Source organism: Pelecanus crispus, chromosome 10, assembly GCF_030463565.1.
Source record: "Pelecanus crispus isolate bPelCri1 chromosome 10, bPelCri1.pri, whole genome shotgun sequence".
In the NCBI taxonomy this organism is placed as follows: domain Eukaryota; kingdom Metazoa; phylum Chordata; class Aves; order Pelecaniformes; family Pelecanidae; genus Pelecanus; species Pelecanus crispus.
The window spans coordinates 15,836,596-15,851,990 of record NC_134652.1 but is presented as its reverse complement, the minus strand read 5'-3'; the positions used below and the strand labels follow the sequence as shown (position 1 = coordinate 15,851,990).

General features: G+C 61.6%; 1 protein-coding gene across 1 annotated transcript; it reads right to left on the bottom strand.

The window, feature by feature from the left end:
- Positions 1 to 2,714: 2,714 nt before the first annotated feature.
- On the bottom strand, positions 2,715 to 6,589 carry KAZALD1 (Kazal type serine peptidase inhibitor domain 1). The gene is made up of 4 exons (XM_009487285.2): positions 6,088 to 6,589; positions 4,674 to 4,834; positions 3,013 to 3,160; positions 2,715 to 2,800 (listed from the first exon to the last, which is right to left on the bottom strand). Exons 1-4 carry the CDS (start codon positions 6,587 to 6,589, stop codon positions 2,715 to 2,717), a joined length of 897 nt encoding a protein of 298 aa, XP_009485560.1.
- Between the last annotated feature and the right edge of the window lie 8,806 nt (positions 6,590 to 15,395).

Here is a 15,395-nt window from a genome sequence, read left to right as displayed (position 1 = left end):
GCAAGGCCAGGAGCTGGGGCGGGGGGACACCATGCCCCTGGGGCCGCTCTGCCGCCCCTCATCTTGGTGGGAGTGGAGCCCCAATACTGGCCGAGCTGCCAGCCTGCAACCCAGACAGCCCTCTCCCACACTGGGATCTGGGGAAACTGGGAGAAACAGCCCCTAGTTTGGTTAATTTTGGCCAAGGGCTCTTGCTCAAGGTCCCCCTTCTCTCAGCCACAACACCCCTGCTGCCCTCCTTGCAGGGCAGGAGTGAGAGCTGACAGCATCCCCTGCCAGGTACCTGCGGGGTACCACAGGGACCGGGTATGGAGCTGAGGGGGGCAGGGACTGAGGCCAAAATGTGGATGCCCACCTGTGCCCAGGCGGGACATCACCTTGCAGAGCACACAGAGAGCCAGGGATGGGGGTCTGACCCATCTGACCACCCCCAGCCAACCCAGCATTGCACCCACACCAGGCATGACCTGGATTTGTACCAATGTGGGCAGGGCGGGCAGAGGGACCATGGCCCTGGGGAGGGTTGGCATGGCAGCCCTGGCCGGGGTCCAGCCCCGGGCACCGGCGGGGACCCCAGCGAGCAGCTCTCTCCTGCCGAAGCTCCAGGACACTCTCATGTTTCCCCACAGCAGCCTCAGCCTAAGCATGGCCCAGTTCCACCAGCCAATTTGTGTGCAAAACGAGGAGGGGATCAGAACGGGTGAAAATGGCCTGGCTTCTCCAAAAGCAGGTTTTGCACCCAAAAAAAGCAAAATAAAAGCCAACAGCACGTTTCTGTCCCTGGTCTCTCCCAAATACCCTCTGACGTAGCAGCCCCAGGAGGATATTATGCTGTTAGATGGAAGAAGAAACTAAGATATGGGTGGCTTTTGCGTTTCCCCAGACGAGGACTTTGCTGCTAGAGAGGACAGGCAGCCCAGCAGGCAGGCAAGCAGGGCAGCAGCGCTGCTGGCTGTGCCCCGTCAGGCTGCGACGCAGGGGCCAGGGCTGGCCCAGCCTCACTGGCTGCAGGAATTTTGCTCTGCTGCCAACTCCAGACAAATCCCTTTTATTTCCTTGTTCAGGTTTCAATGCCGTAATTGCATCGTCTGCTCCAGCTCCCGAGAGAAAGAGGAAGAAAAGAAAAGAAAAAACAAGGGAAGGAGAGCAGCGTGGCGCCCGAGCCACCAGCCCTCATCACATCCTGCCTGCTCCTGCCTGGGGACCGGCCAACTTCTTCCTCCCGGGGTCTGGCTCCCCGCTGCAGCTCCGGACCTCCCTGGAGCTGGGACTGAGTAACCGAGAGTGGTTTGGTCCATGGGGGGATTTTGAGTCTCAAAAGTCCTTTAAATTCTGCTGGTCTGCAGGGCAAAGCACCCCCTGAGTTGGAGCTCAGCCCCGGATGCCTGTGGGAAGGGGTCCTGCTAGCCCTCTCTGGGCGTGAGGCAGCACAGCGCAGCTCTGGGCTTCCTTCCCACCCTCCCCCAAAATGACGATTTGCTCTAAATCACCAGCTCTGGGAGGCAGGTGGGTTTTCTTTAAAAATGAAGCATTTCCAGTGGAAACAGGAGCTTCCCTGTCCTTCCCCAGCCAGGCACAGAGCTGCTGTGTCCCCTCCATGATGGCAAGGATATGGTCACCTGCATGGAGACCCCGGTGTCACAGGCCACAGGACCCTGGGATGAAGATGGACAGAGGCAGGATTGGACCCAAAATGACACAGGGGTGCAAAGAGCCAGCCTGATGCATCCCCACCGCACAGGGGATGGTCTGCTGGGGACCCCAATCCCCATGCAGGGTGAGAGGGGCGGGACCCATGCCAGGACCAGCTGTGAACACCAGGATGGGCAGGAGGGCTCCTCAATCCAAGCACCCCCACAACAGACAAAGTAGCATCCATAGTATTTGCACCCTCCCTCACCCCCAGAACAATCCTTGTGGATACAGGACAGTCGCTTGGTCTGTGTCAGCTTTGACCTACGTGTATATTTTAACTAACATTAACTGAAATGGCAAAGTAAAGAGCTGCTTGGAAGGAAAAACACAAAGTCGGTTGAAAAAGGCCAAAATGTTTCTGACCACATGGGTGGTTGGACCAGTGTTGTCCAGGGGAGCAAAGACAGCACTGAAAACCACAAGTGTCTGGTTTCCTCAAATCACTACTTTTCCAGTTAAAAACAAACCGGGAAAGAAGAATGTTTCGGCAGCAAGTTCCCCAGGTTCTGGGGAGAAGCCTGGCTGTCCCTGCCTTGGGGGACACAGATTGGCCCTGGGGGTGACACAGTGGGTGTCACAGCCAGGTCCCAGCCCTCCACTCCCACTTCCCCAAAATGCTTTGCACAGGGCTGAGATGCCCCTGCCCTGGCCTCCCTCTCCCAGCGAGGCTGCCTCTGCCCCCAGCACCAAGTCCTTGTCACATACAGCATGGCTGTCCCTGCAGCGTCCCACCTGCCACCGCGTCCCCGCTCGGTGCCAGAGGACAGACCCACCCTGCCACAGGCAGAGCTGCCCCTGGTCCCAAAGCTGTGCCACCAACCAGCCAGTGTCCCCTCCCTGAGCACTCCCAGCAAAGGGATATGTCACCCTGTCCCCCACCCCCAAAAAAGAGGCTGCTGTGCCAGGACTGTCCAGAGAAGGATATTTGGGCTGGGGGTGCTTGCTCCAGAGATGTCCTCGACCCCCGGGAACAGCCACCATGGGCAAGGTGATCTCTGCAGCCAGATGTCCCGTCTGGGCTAGTAATAGTCCTCCTCACTGCCCCCGTAGTCCTCGGGCGTCGTGTGGGGCTTCGGCAGGGAAAAGTCCGTCAGGTTGAGCTGGTCTGAAACGGCAGCACAGGGACAGTGTGACATTGACCCCCCAGGTCCTGTCCCCTTCCCCACCAAGACCAAAGCCAAACCGTGCATGGTGGCTTGCTGGGGCATCCCCAGCACAGCCCTGTGTACCGGCAGCTCCCACCGCACCAGTGCACCCTGCCCAAACATCCCCTCCCTCATCCCAATAAGAGCGTGGGGACAAGGACACGGTGCTCACCCGGCGTGAAGACGGTCAGGCTGGCTAATGCCACCACCTCCCCGACCCTGTTCCTGGCAAAGCAGCGGTAGGTGCCTTCATCCGTCACCCTCACGCCCTGGATCTGGAGCCAGCCTGTCACTTCATATTTCTGGGGGCCACCTCTGAACTGCAAGAGGCAGGGATTTGTGTTAGCCCTGGGGTGAGGAAAGCCCTGTGTGGGACTGGGATGGTTGGGAAGGGGGATACAAGCCCAGGGAAACCCTTTGTCCCCCTGCCTAACTACCACCCTGGGAGCAGGTGCAGACCCCCTGGACGCAGGTCCCCCCTTTTCCCGCTATCCAGGGGAAGTGGTGGGAATGGGCATCTTCTTGCCCCCGGGAGGGCCTGGGAGCCCTGTTTTGGGCAGGACCCCACAGATGTGCCCCAGACTCCCAGCTGCGCCCCCAGTGCAACCATGGTCCCCAAACGGTGGGAGGATGCCAGGGTCAGTGCTCTGCAGGGTGGCTGAAGCAAGGGGACATCTGTGCTGCGGGCACACAGCTGGGGTGGTCTGGGGGTTTGGGGTCACGCTGGGAAGCAGCACAGCTGGGGATGGGACGAGGCAGGGCGGGAGAAGCAGCCGAGCTGCACAGGCAGACTGGCAGCACAGGAGGACTGGGACCCTGCAAACTCTACCGGGGGCTTCGTGAGGGGCACAGCCAGCACAGGATGGCTCAGAGCAGCGCCAAGTCCTCTGTTTTGGCACACAGTGAGGTCCCAGGACTGCTCTGGTACCAACCATGGTATTTTCTGTTTGTCCCCAGCAAGAAATAACCTTTTCCTGACCCAGCTGGGCTGCAGCTGTGTTTGCAGGCTGCTATTATGGTGCGGTGGCTGGGGGGCGGAGGACAGCCAAGTCTCCTCCAGCCAGGCAGGGTAGCCTTTACTTGGGATGTAGGTCCTCGGCTGGACCCTGCGACAGGGTATGGGGTGATGTGAAGATCAGAAAGATGGAGGGGGACCAGAACGTCACCCCACAACTGTGCTGGGCACCAACTGCTCCCCTGGCTCCCCCCATCCATCCCACCACAGTTTCCACCCCACCGGTGCCTGGCTGTGGTGCACGGCCCCTGTGCCTCTGCCCACACCCTCTAATAGCTGGGTACGCCCAGTTTGGCACTATATTTGGGGCTGGCCACAGGAAGGATGCTGACCCCTGGGCGTGCCAGCCCTGGGAGGGGAGCCTGGTCAAAGCAGCGGGCAGAAAAAGGCAAGGATTGCCTGCATTTGCTGGTGGGAGCAGAGGATGACCCAGGCTGGAAGGAGCCTCGGGAGGTCCTCTCCTCCAGCCCTGCTGGCGGGGCTGCGAGTGAAGCCAGCAGGCAGAGCAAACTAAAGGCAGGGAGGTGGGGAACTGCCTGCTGCAGGACTCTGCAGGTCCTAAAAAATATTCACAAGTTCAAAAACTACTAGAGAAAATTGCAGAAGAGAGCTGCGCTGATGGCTCCTACCACTGAGACACCAGCACTGGCTCAGCCAGTCCTCATGGTGTTCAGGATCCGGTCACTCATTCTCATCCCCAGGCATCCAGGCTTGGCCACCCCCAGAGGATGACCACCCTCAGGTCTGGTTGCCCATGAGCTCTGGGAAGGGCTGGGTCACCCTGGAGCCGTGTCCAATGCCCTAGGCACACTGCTCACCTGGACAGAGATGTGGGGGTCATCTCCAGGCAGCAGCATCTCTGTGCCGTCCTTCCTCCACTCAATGGACGCCATGGGGTAGGCAAAGACCTCGCAGCCAAAGATGACGTCCTGCCCGGTGATGTTCCATGTGTCGTAGGGAGGAGAGGTTATCTGGGGCTCTGGTGAAGGGGGACAGGACAGCAGGGTGGGCTCAGAAGAGGTCCCAACCTCGGCAAGTCCCATGGGCTCTCCTGGGCTGGTCTGAGCTAGTCTCCTCTGGGCTGGGAGCATTTGGCTCATGTAGAGATGCTGGGCCCCTTCCCATGCCCGTCTCCTCTCCCACCCATGGCAGACCCTCACCTTGCCCCAGGACATGGTCCCTCCTTGCAACGGGGACTGGGGGCTCCCTCCCCATCCCTCCTGGCCTCGCTTTCCCCATCTGCAAAGTGATGCTCAGGGACACATGGGCTGCAGGACCAGTTCAGCAACAGCAACGCTACAAAGCGAAGCTCTCCTGTGCAAATGGGGCACGCTCCTCCTGCGGGGGAAAGGCCGAGGGGCACTCATCCAACCTGAGGTTGGTGGGGATGAATGAAATGGATGAGCTTCCAGCCGAACAAGGCCTCTGCTCTGGCATGGGGCTTGTGCCAGCTATTAAGGGAGCCAGCAGGTCCCCAGCTGCTGTATGGAGCCAACACCTCCAGGTCCCACATCCCTTCCCTAAAGGGATGGAGTAAGGACAACCCTTCCTACCCACACCTGCTCCAGGATCTGGCCCATAGCATGAACCAGAGGTCAAGGGAAGGCCTCCACCTCCAAATATACCTGGGGGAAAAACCTCAAGGACGTGATGATCTACAGAAAATAAAGTCAACCTTGACACCCCTCAGGCTGTGGTGACAGTACTGGGCGACCTACGTGGACTGGGCAGGCTGGGGCGTGATCTCCCCACCACTGTCTGCCCCCCCCCCCCCCCCAGGTTTTAAACTGGAGATGGAAATCGTGCAACCAAGTCAAAACGACCCAGGTTTTCATTTGCAGGAGGCAGCCGTGTTTCTCGGGAGCGCCGGGCCAGCGTGAGTCCAGCACTGCCGCCAAGAATTTGCTAACAGTTCCCTGGAACTTCCCCATCTGCTCCAGCATGATTTGCTGCTTCTCATAAACCCTGCTGCCACTTGGCAAAGGAACTCCGAGACCTCTCCAGGTGCCAGATCTGCAGGGGCTGCCCCGTAGCAGCAGAGCTGGGGGGACGGGGGGAGAGGGACCCCGGAGGGTGGGTACCCTGTACCCAGCCTCTGGTGCTGCCATATCCCTGCAGATGTTGTGGGTTTGCCACCAGGTGAAATATTTAAACCAGGCTCCCTTGCTTGTCCCTTCCCAAGAGGTACAAACCTACATCCCACTGCCCACACAGCTGTTCCTGGGGCACTACCTGACTCGCAGGGACCCTCATGGGCCACGGTGAGGTTGGCATCAGGGTGGGCACGGGCGACCTCCAGGAACCTGCAGATCTGGGCGTAGGTTTTGCCGTCGGAGCCGCAGAGGGCCAGGTGGGAGAGGCAGGCGCACTGGGGCTCGGGCACCTCTCCATGCCGCAGGTCCCCAGCATCCAGCCGGCACTCCAGGTGCTCCCCGCACTTGCCGTAGAAGTGGTTGGTGTTGTCCAGGTCACAGATCTGTCCCTCCAGGTTGGCACACTCCCAGCAGCAGTCACAGGCATCCCGCACCGTGCCAGCCAGGCACCCGCGCGGCGCTGGGCACTCCTCTGGCCGGCACTTGGCGCAGCCCTCCCCTTCCTCCAGCAGCCGCTGCCAGCCCCGCTGGAGGTAGTCAGAGGTGCTGGGAAAAGCCTGGCCCAGCTGGAGCGAAGCCCAGTGCAAGGAGAGCAAGGAAAGCACGAGGCAAGAGGAGCTCAGGATCTTGGCTTCAGACATCCTCGCGGCAGCTCCTCTGTCCCGGTCCCAGCATCACTTGGACAGGGATCTCCAGCACTGCTCTGGCCTCCCTGGCTAGATCCAAGGAGCCATCCTGGCCTGCGAGGAGGGAGGACGTGTGTTACCAGTGCAGGGAGCATCTCCCAGCCCTCTGGTTCCCAGCTGGCTTGCCCTGAGCTGCAGTACTGCATGATGTGCAGGGGAGGGTCAATCTCAGCCCCTCTCACCCCCAGCCCCACAGCAATGTCATTCCCACCCTGCTCTCCCAGCTCCTGCCCCAAGACACTGAGCATCCTCCGGTGGGACGGGGCTGCTGACCCCAGACCCAGCAGGTTTCATCCTTCTTCTCTGACAGCCCAGCAGACAGAGTTCAGCCTGCTCTGACCCCTGGCCTGGGGAGCCACAGGGCTGGTGGGGGGCCGGACAGGCTGTTCTACACCGTCATGGCTCAGCTGGTTTGTACCCTGCTCCTCAGCTCCTCTCAGGAAGCCACTCTCAAGCCAGGCGCCCTTTTCCTTTCCCCATTGCTTTGCAAGAATCATGAGCCCTTTTTTCCTCCCTCACCATCCAGACAAGTTCAGTGGAGTGGCCGATCCTGCAGACAAGGGGCTCTTTCCATGCTGGAGGCAGCCAGCCAAGAGGAGCCAAGCCAGGACGATGCTCCAGGTCACGCTTGCCTTTGTCCTCCTCCCCTCCCTGTGCTGTAACCCCTCTTTTTAGGCACCACCTGCCTAAGCAGGGGAAGAAACAGACCCCCAAGAAAGCTCTGTGACCCCCTCAGTCATCACACAGGCAACTGAGGCTGAGCACGGGGCAAGTCAGCGCACAAGTGGGCAGTCAGCAGAGTGGCAGCAGTCCCAGCGTGGTCAGCCTGTACTGGCACAGCAGGGTCCCTGTCCCCAAACCCCAAACCTGCATTACTGCTCCACCCCGGGTAAGCAGAGAGGCAGATCTGTACCAGACTTCTCATCTCTGCTGGGGGTACACGTGGGGTCTCGGATCCTGTCCCCAGAGGGGGTGACGATGAACTGAACCTCTTTGTAACCACGCCCCGGCCCCCAGTTACACCCTGGCTGCCTTCCCTGAGATGGAGTGAAATCACGGTCCCCTGCCCCAGGGCCACCCAGCGCAAGTGAGTGGGGCTGGGGAGGGGACCCAGGCAGCTGAGCTGCCCCCTCCCCTCCTGTGGGAACAGCACCAAAGGGCAGGCTGCAGCCCCCCCAGCTGCACCCCGCAGACCCTCCACCCTCCGGGGCTAACACAGCCCAGAGCTGGGGTGGGGTGATGGGGATGGCCAGGTCGGTGGGTTACACACACATGCACCCCCCGGATAACAAACCGTGAAGCTTTGACCTGTTTACCAGAGACCACCGAGCCCCCCAGGGGTGGAAAGGGGCCGGGGGTCCGTGTGCCGGAGCCCCCCCGCCCCCAGCCCTCCCTACCTCGGTCTGTACAGACTCCAGCCCCCGATGGATGTGGGGGACCAGGGAAGCGGCGGGGGGGGGGAGGATAACTGCAAAGTTAGTCTCTGGCTCCCCAAGTCCGGGGTGCAGGCGCTGGGGGTCCTGGCTGAGTCCTGGGAAGGGGCACGGCGTCCCCCGGGGGCCACCCCGCCGGCAGCCGTCACTTACCGGAGGTGCCGGTGCGGGGAGCGGCGGTTTCGGGCGCGGGTGCGCAGCGGCCGTGGCGGCGGGGCTGCTGCTGTCCCCCGGCTGCTCCGGCACCCGCCGTGATGTCAGCGAAACGTGAGTCCCCCCGCCCCTCCCCGGGCCCGCCGCCATCCCTGGACCGGGACCCGGGCTGGCCGGCACCCCTTCCCTGCCGGGGTCCCGCCAGCCGCCGCACCCCGGCCCCGGGGCTGTGCCGCTCCGGCCCCCCGACACCTCCCCGCAGGCCCCGACACTGGGGTCATCCCAAGCCGTGCATCGGGACCTGTGCTGATGCCCAGCTCCATCCATGGGGCAGGAGGGAACCGGGGTGGGGGGCAAAGATCAACTTTGCAGGGGTCCGTGGGGACAAGTGAATGGGAGGGAAAAAGCCAGGGGTGGGCATGGCTGGGGAAGTGGGCAAAAGCATCTCTCAACATGTAATTTGGGTGGGAACACGGGCTGAAACACTGAGCAGCTGCTGTAATTAAACGGAGGGATAATTCCTGGGGGATGTCTGTACTCATCCCACCCTGGGAGCCAGGTATGAAGGGGGTATTGGGGTGCAAGCAATGGCATTACCTTGGCTGGAGTGGAGCCGTCAGGAGCAGTGTTGGGGCTGCTCAACGCCATGGCAGTGCAAAATCTGTGTGCACGAGGCTGGAGCTCCAGAGCCGTCCAGCAAGCTGCCTCACCGCTCCCTGCCTCAGTTTCCCTGGCTCCGAGGAGCAAGGGACACGGTGTGCCTTTGCAGCACAAACAGACCCTGCATTTGCATCTTGCTCTTGCTGCTGTGCCGGGGGGATCCCACAGCCCGCTCCCCTCCTCCAGGCAAGGAATGTGTGGGATTTGCTTCCCCAGTGAAGCTCAGGCGAAGCAAAGCCGTTGCAGGACCCCTCGGAGGATCTGGTTTCCTTCACCACGCTGCAAAAATCTGCTTTTGCTTTCCAACACCCTCCTGCAAATTCGTTCCGGGCTCCGGGGCTTTCACTCAGTCACGTTGCGAATCCAGCCGTGGTTGACGATGGAAAATATGCCAGGCTTCAGCCCCCCTAAATCCACCTTTGCCGGCCAAACCCCCCCCTCCGTCCCCCTGCCGCAGAGGGGGGTTTCCTGCCGGCTCTGCCTTTGGCCTTGCCTCCCGCTCCCCCTCCGCGGCCCCCAGCCCCTTGGCTCAGGGCTGTCTCCCTCCCTGGCTCCTCTCACCCGGCCCATCGAGCACAGTCCCAGCATGCTGCAGGTTTTCAGGCCCCGCATCCATGAGTTTCCGAGCAGCTGGGGCTGCAGCTGCTTTCGGAGCAGGGAAAAAGTCAAGGAGGGGGCTGCGGTTTTCCTACGTGCACCCCCAGAGCCGGTTCACAGCCTGAGCAGAGAAGGGACGGGCTGTAGGTGACCCAGCCAGGGGTGCTGAGCCCCCCGGGCTGCCCCCGCCATGGCCCGCTTCCTCACCTTGGCATGAGGCATCACCTGCGCATTTGGGCATCCCTGCACCAAGCGCACCCTTGCCTGCCCCTGCCCCACGCAACGGGCAAAGCGGTGGGGCAAGCCTGGCCCCAGATGCCACTTTCAGCCCACACAGCTCCTGTCCAGCACAGAAACAGAGCCAGTGCTTAAATCCCAGGCACTGCTGAAAAGTGGGGCCGGCGATGGTTGCTAGTTGTTTGCTTCTCTTGCCCTTGGCAGTGGGGCAAGGGGGATAGGCCCTGATGCTGTTGTCCTTCCCACACACACGAGGACCCCAGCCCTGGCTCCTTCTCCCACGTGCCATGGCCCGGGCGCCTGGCATGTCACTCGCCCCATCTGGGTGCCTGGATTCACCCAAGCATCGCTGCAGCGTCTGCCATGCACGAGGTGGGGAGAGGCCACATCTCTGGATGGAGATCCTCTGGCCAGAGGTAAAATCCAGCCACAGATCGGAGCAGGGAAAGCTCCAGCTGTGGTGCAACACAACCCAGCACCTGGAAGCCATGGGCAGATCAGTGCAGTGCAGTGCAGTGCAGCTAAACAAGATAGAGCTGAAACCTGGCAGGTAATTAAACCTCCTGCTTAATGAGGCTGTTGAATGTGCTAATAAATACTAGCAGCTATGAATGAGGGGTGGAAGATCTAACCTGTGCTTAACCAGGACCTGTGCTCAATCACACCTTGATTCAATCAGCGCAGCCCCTGGCTGCACCAGGATCTTGCGGCTCTGGTTGCAGGGAGCAGATTTGGGGTGAAAAGGGTGGTTGCCTGCATGGCCTGGCACTGGGGTAAATCACATTCCTGGCTCTTCGCCCATGCTGGCAGGTTATCCCTCCTTTCTCCTCACTTGCCCGAAGCCCAGTGAAGCTCCTGAAATTGGGCTTTGCAGGTGCAGCAAGCCTCAAGCATCAGAGCCCCCTCCTCCCTACCTGGTGGATTGTTCCCCATCACCATTTTCCCCCCCCCGTGATGGTCCCATTGAAGCCAGGAGTCTGTGGATGCTCCCGACAGACCCACAGCCAGAGCATCCCTCCAGAGCTCTGTCATCAGGATGTGCCCCGATGGCAGAGCCTTCATGGCCAGTCCAGGGTGCCCCACTGCTCCTGCCCTCACTGACCCATCCCCCGGCCCTGGGCAGATCTCCTGGACAACCCCACAGGGATCTGGGGCTTCCAGCAGTCGAGGCCAAGGATAAAACCCACCCTGGAAAAAAAGCCCTGGGCCAAGTGACTCAATGCACACCATATCAGGGAGGGTTGTCGAGTGGCATTGGGGCTGGTGGGGACGGGAATACGGGTTATGTCACGGCGGAAGCAAATGTCACCGGGAGATGCTGGGGCAGGGAGTGCTGCTGGCACACTGCCTGGGGCTGCAGGGGTCTCATTCGATAATAAACCAAATGTCCCTCCTTTTGGCTCAAACCCACTGCTCCTCTCTGCTTCCTACCGTTCGGAGCAGCCTGACATAGCCAGGGTCCAGCCGGCCCACCCCAAGGCCACGCAGCTCTTGGGGGTCCCAGCCATGTCCTGTGGATCCACCGCGGGGACGAGGGACAGGAGCAGGCAGGGCCCGCGCTGGGAAGCAGCCAGGCTCAGGTTTCTCCAGGCTTTTCCAGAGCAAATTCCTCCCAAGAACAAACTCGTCAGCAAATTCTTGGGGAAACGGTTGCAGCTGTGAGCAGGAGGGACGGGGGGCTCTCAGGCCACCCTCAGGGTGGCGAGGGATGCTCCGGTCCCCGGGCTGCCGCGGTGCCCCCGGCCGGAGGCTGCCGAGCCCCTTCTCCCGCAGGACCCGCGGCTCGGCAGGGCTGGATGCGGCTCGGCTCCTTCCCGGCAGGAATCCCCCCGCTTTCGCCGGGGTTTTTCCATCAGCCCTATCCAAGAGCAGGTCGTATAACCCGGGGCCAGGAGCCAAACGGGCGAGGAGGGGTTGCATTCCCGGGGACGCCCCCCCTCTGCCCACCGCCCGGCCCCCCCGGCTGGCACGGCCATGCCAACTTTGACACCTCGGGGCCGGCTTAGCGCGGTTCCCACCGCCCCGCGACATGCCAGGCTCCCCCCGCACCCCTGACTCCGCAGCAAACAGGACCCCCCCCAAAATCTCCCTGCCTCCCGCACCGCCCGAGGGGCCGACCCGGCAAAGAGGGGCAGAGGGGTGCCTGGGCAGGCGGTGCAGGCAGCGGTGCAGGCAGCGGTGCAGGCAGGCGGTGCAGGCAGCGGTGCAGGCAGCGGGGTCTCTGCTGCCACCTCCAGGGCACTGCTGGCCTCGCCCCGTCCCCTTGCCGTGACACTGTCCCTGTCCCTGGGGCCTGCAGATCCTGGAGCAATGCATGGCCACCTCAGTTCTACCCCCCCATCTCCCTGCACCCCAAAAAAAAGCCCCCCACATGAGCCCACCCCGGGGACCCCCACCACAACGTAGCATCCTGAGGGGCTTCGGGACTCTCCTGGGGTGCGGGGACCCGTTGCTCAGCCTGTCCTGGGTGCACGGGGCTGCACAGCCCCCCAGTCAGGGTGGGTGCTCCAGAGGGTGCTGCCAGCTCGGTGGCACGGTGCCCCGTGCCCGCTGTCCCCTTTGCCACCCTCCCTTTCCCCAGCCTCCAGCAGCGCCGGGGCGCAGCCAGGGAAGGTGACCCACTGCCAACGCCCCGGCACCCCCTGCCACCGGGGACGGGTACTGGGGAGGGGGAGCCTGCCCACCCTCCCTGCAAGAGGCTGCCCATTTCCAGGCGTCATTAAAGAGCAATTAGCTGGAAATTAAGCTGAGAACAAGTATTGATTAGCTCATTAAGGCTGGGGGAGCCGGCTGTGGCGGTAGGAATTGCTGCCGCTCGCCCTCATTATGGGCAAGGTTAAAGCTTGCGGTCGGGCAGCTCATTAAAAATGCTAGGGACCAATCGATGTCCCCGGCCCAGCGCCGCCCAGCACCCCTGGGGACACCCAGCTGCTGCATTTTGGGGACTGGCCTGTGACCTCTGGGATGAGCTGGCTCCCCCCCATCCACTGCTGCATCCTGGGCTCCCCCGCAGATGCAGCAGTGTCGCCTTCGAGCTTGTCAGCTCCCTAAAACTCATCAGCTGGGGGGTGATCTTTCTCTCCCCCCCAACCAGGGGACCCATGGGGCCAGGTCGCCCCTAGCCCAGTGAAGTGACCGAGTGTGTGGGCTCTCAGCAGTGCTCCCAGCTCCGGGAGAGAACAGCCGGCGTGGCTGGTTTGCAGGGCAGCACCCCTAACCTGCTCCCCACCAGAGCTGAGTTTGTCAGGTTTCAGCCGAGCAGTGCCAGCTTGTATGGGTAGGCCAAAGGGGGTCTCAGGGGTGGCATGAAACCACCTGGGGACGTGGGGACAGGTGAGAGCCACCCAGAGACTCTGCAACAATGCGCTGCTGTGCCACCCTCCCCTGCACCCCAGCCCCACAGCTCTGGGGGCTCCTGGAGTGAGCCCAGACCCTGCCCGGCCAATTGGCCAGACCCAGCCACCCCGAGCCCCTGTGTCTCCAGTCTGCTGTACCCCCCAATGTCCTTCCCATCCCCATCTCTGCCTCTCGCAGCCGCCGGCAGCTCAGGGCCCGCTCCCAGCCGGTGCACACACGGACAGTGTCCCCGCACAGACTGGTGGTGCGGCAGCGGGGGGGGGGGGGGGGCAGGTGTCATCATTATTTTTGTTTTCTTTGCACTGCTCTGGAAATATATTGTATTCTCAGCTAATCCCGTTCAATTACACCACAATAAAACACATAATAAAAACGTAATTCATTTTTCCCGAGCGCTCCATCTCCCTGTGTCTTGGCAAGCTATTAAAAATTTGTCTTCATTTTTCTGGCAAGAGCCTTGTACCTTTTCATCTTTAATTTATGAGAGCAGAATAGCTACTGACAAGCCCTTATTGCGCGGCGAGGGGCTGCATTATTTATAAGCCGCCAACGGCTGGCTCAGGGGAGATATTTGCAATATGCCGGGGCCAGCAGAAGGAGGGGGACAGATCCCCGATGCGCCTGTCCCAATCCGCTCCCCCACCCTGCGTGGGTGCTGGGTGCAGGTGTCCTCCTGGCTGCCCCCAGGGGGGAGCACCCCCTGCCCGCCCTCTGCCAGCCCCTGCCCGCCGGGGAAGCTACGGCACAGGGCGGCTCTGGGCTGCCTGGCCCTCATCTCACCAGCTGCTGCATCTTTGGCTTTGCAGTGACTCTCGCTCCTCCGTCCCGGCTCAGCGCAGGGGCTCTGCAGAGCGCAATTGCCTGCATCCCTCCTCTCCTCGCACGGGCATCCATCGCTCCTTCTGACTGCCCTGGCCTGTGGGTGACACAGCCGCTGCCCGCAGGCTTGCCAGGGTCCCATGACAGCAGTGACGTGCTCTCCGATAGCCGTGCATAGAAAGCAGGATAAAAACATCCTCGCTGGAGAGGCAGGCACAGGCCTGGGACCGGGATTGCAGCAGAGCGTCCTGTGAGTGGGCTGCGAGAGGGGGTGGGAGTGTGGGCAGAGCCAGGGGGACGCTCCGGTCTCGCCAAACCAGCGGCATCCAGGGCAGCAGCTTAGCAGAGGCCTCTACACGGTGGCGAGGTGCAAAGCCCTCAGTGCTAAAAAAAGCCCTCCTGACAGCTGGATGAGCTTACCCACACGCCAAGCCAGCCGGCGCTTCTGCAAAGGCAGCAGGCTGGAAAACGGGGAGCAGAGCCCGGCCCTGGGGGGGCACAGGGGCACCCCAGCAGCCAACCTGCCCATCCCTCCTGCTCCCATCCTCACCCTGATGGCAGTCCCTTCCCAAAGTATACAAACTGGCAAGCAACATGCTTCTCTTTGCTTTCGGTTTTGTATAAACAACCTGCCTTTATTATTTGGTATATATAGGTACATTATATGTATATAAAAAATAACTAGAGGAAACCACGGTGCACTTAAAGCTATTTGAGAAGGTCCACCTGAAAGCAAGGACTCCAGGATGGGGTAGAGTGACCCCTCGAGGGGAGCCCAGCCCTGAACAGAGATGGCATTATAAATGAGAATAAAAAGGGGGACTCTCTGCTGGGATTAAAATGCGCCATTTGCTCTGGGGATGGAAGGAGCTGAAAGCCAGATTAAATCCCCGGAGCAGCCCAAAGGAGAGCAGAGGGTAAGCTGAGAGCGCACGCCTGGGCTGGGAGAGCACCCCCCTGGGGTTCGAGCCACTGTGTGCACTTGAAATCACTCACCCCTGGTTTTTTTGGGGGGAAGCTTTCCTCTCCAGAAGCCACCCTGCCATCCCCAGGGGCCAGCCACTGAACTGCTGGGGAACGCAGGTGCCCCCCACCATGGGGGATGAGAGTGGGGGCTCAGCACAGAGGGGTTCAACCCTCAATCGCCGTGATTGTCTGCTGCCTCCTAAAGCTGGGGGAGCACCATTTTCTTCCCCACCCCATATCCCCGCTCGCAAAGTCCCTGGTGCCGCTGCCCACGCTCCCCCGTGCACTGCAGGCACTACACGCAGGGTGAGCACGGGAGACGTGCACGGGGGTGCCAGCCAGGAGGCCCCCAGAGCGGGGCTGAGCCCAGGCGTGGGGAGAGGGATCGGCGCAGTGAGGTGCTGCGCGGCTGCGGGCATCCCGGGAGGCAGGGCTGAGCACCTGGGACCTACGGACACGCGACGGCCAAGGGAAAGCGGCGGCGGCCCCAAAGGGATCCGAGGGGCGAAGCTCAGCAGTGTGCTGGCGCGGCGGCTCTG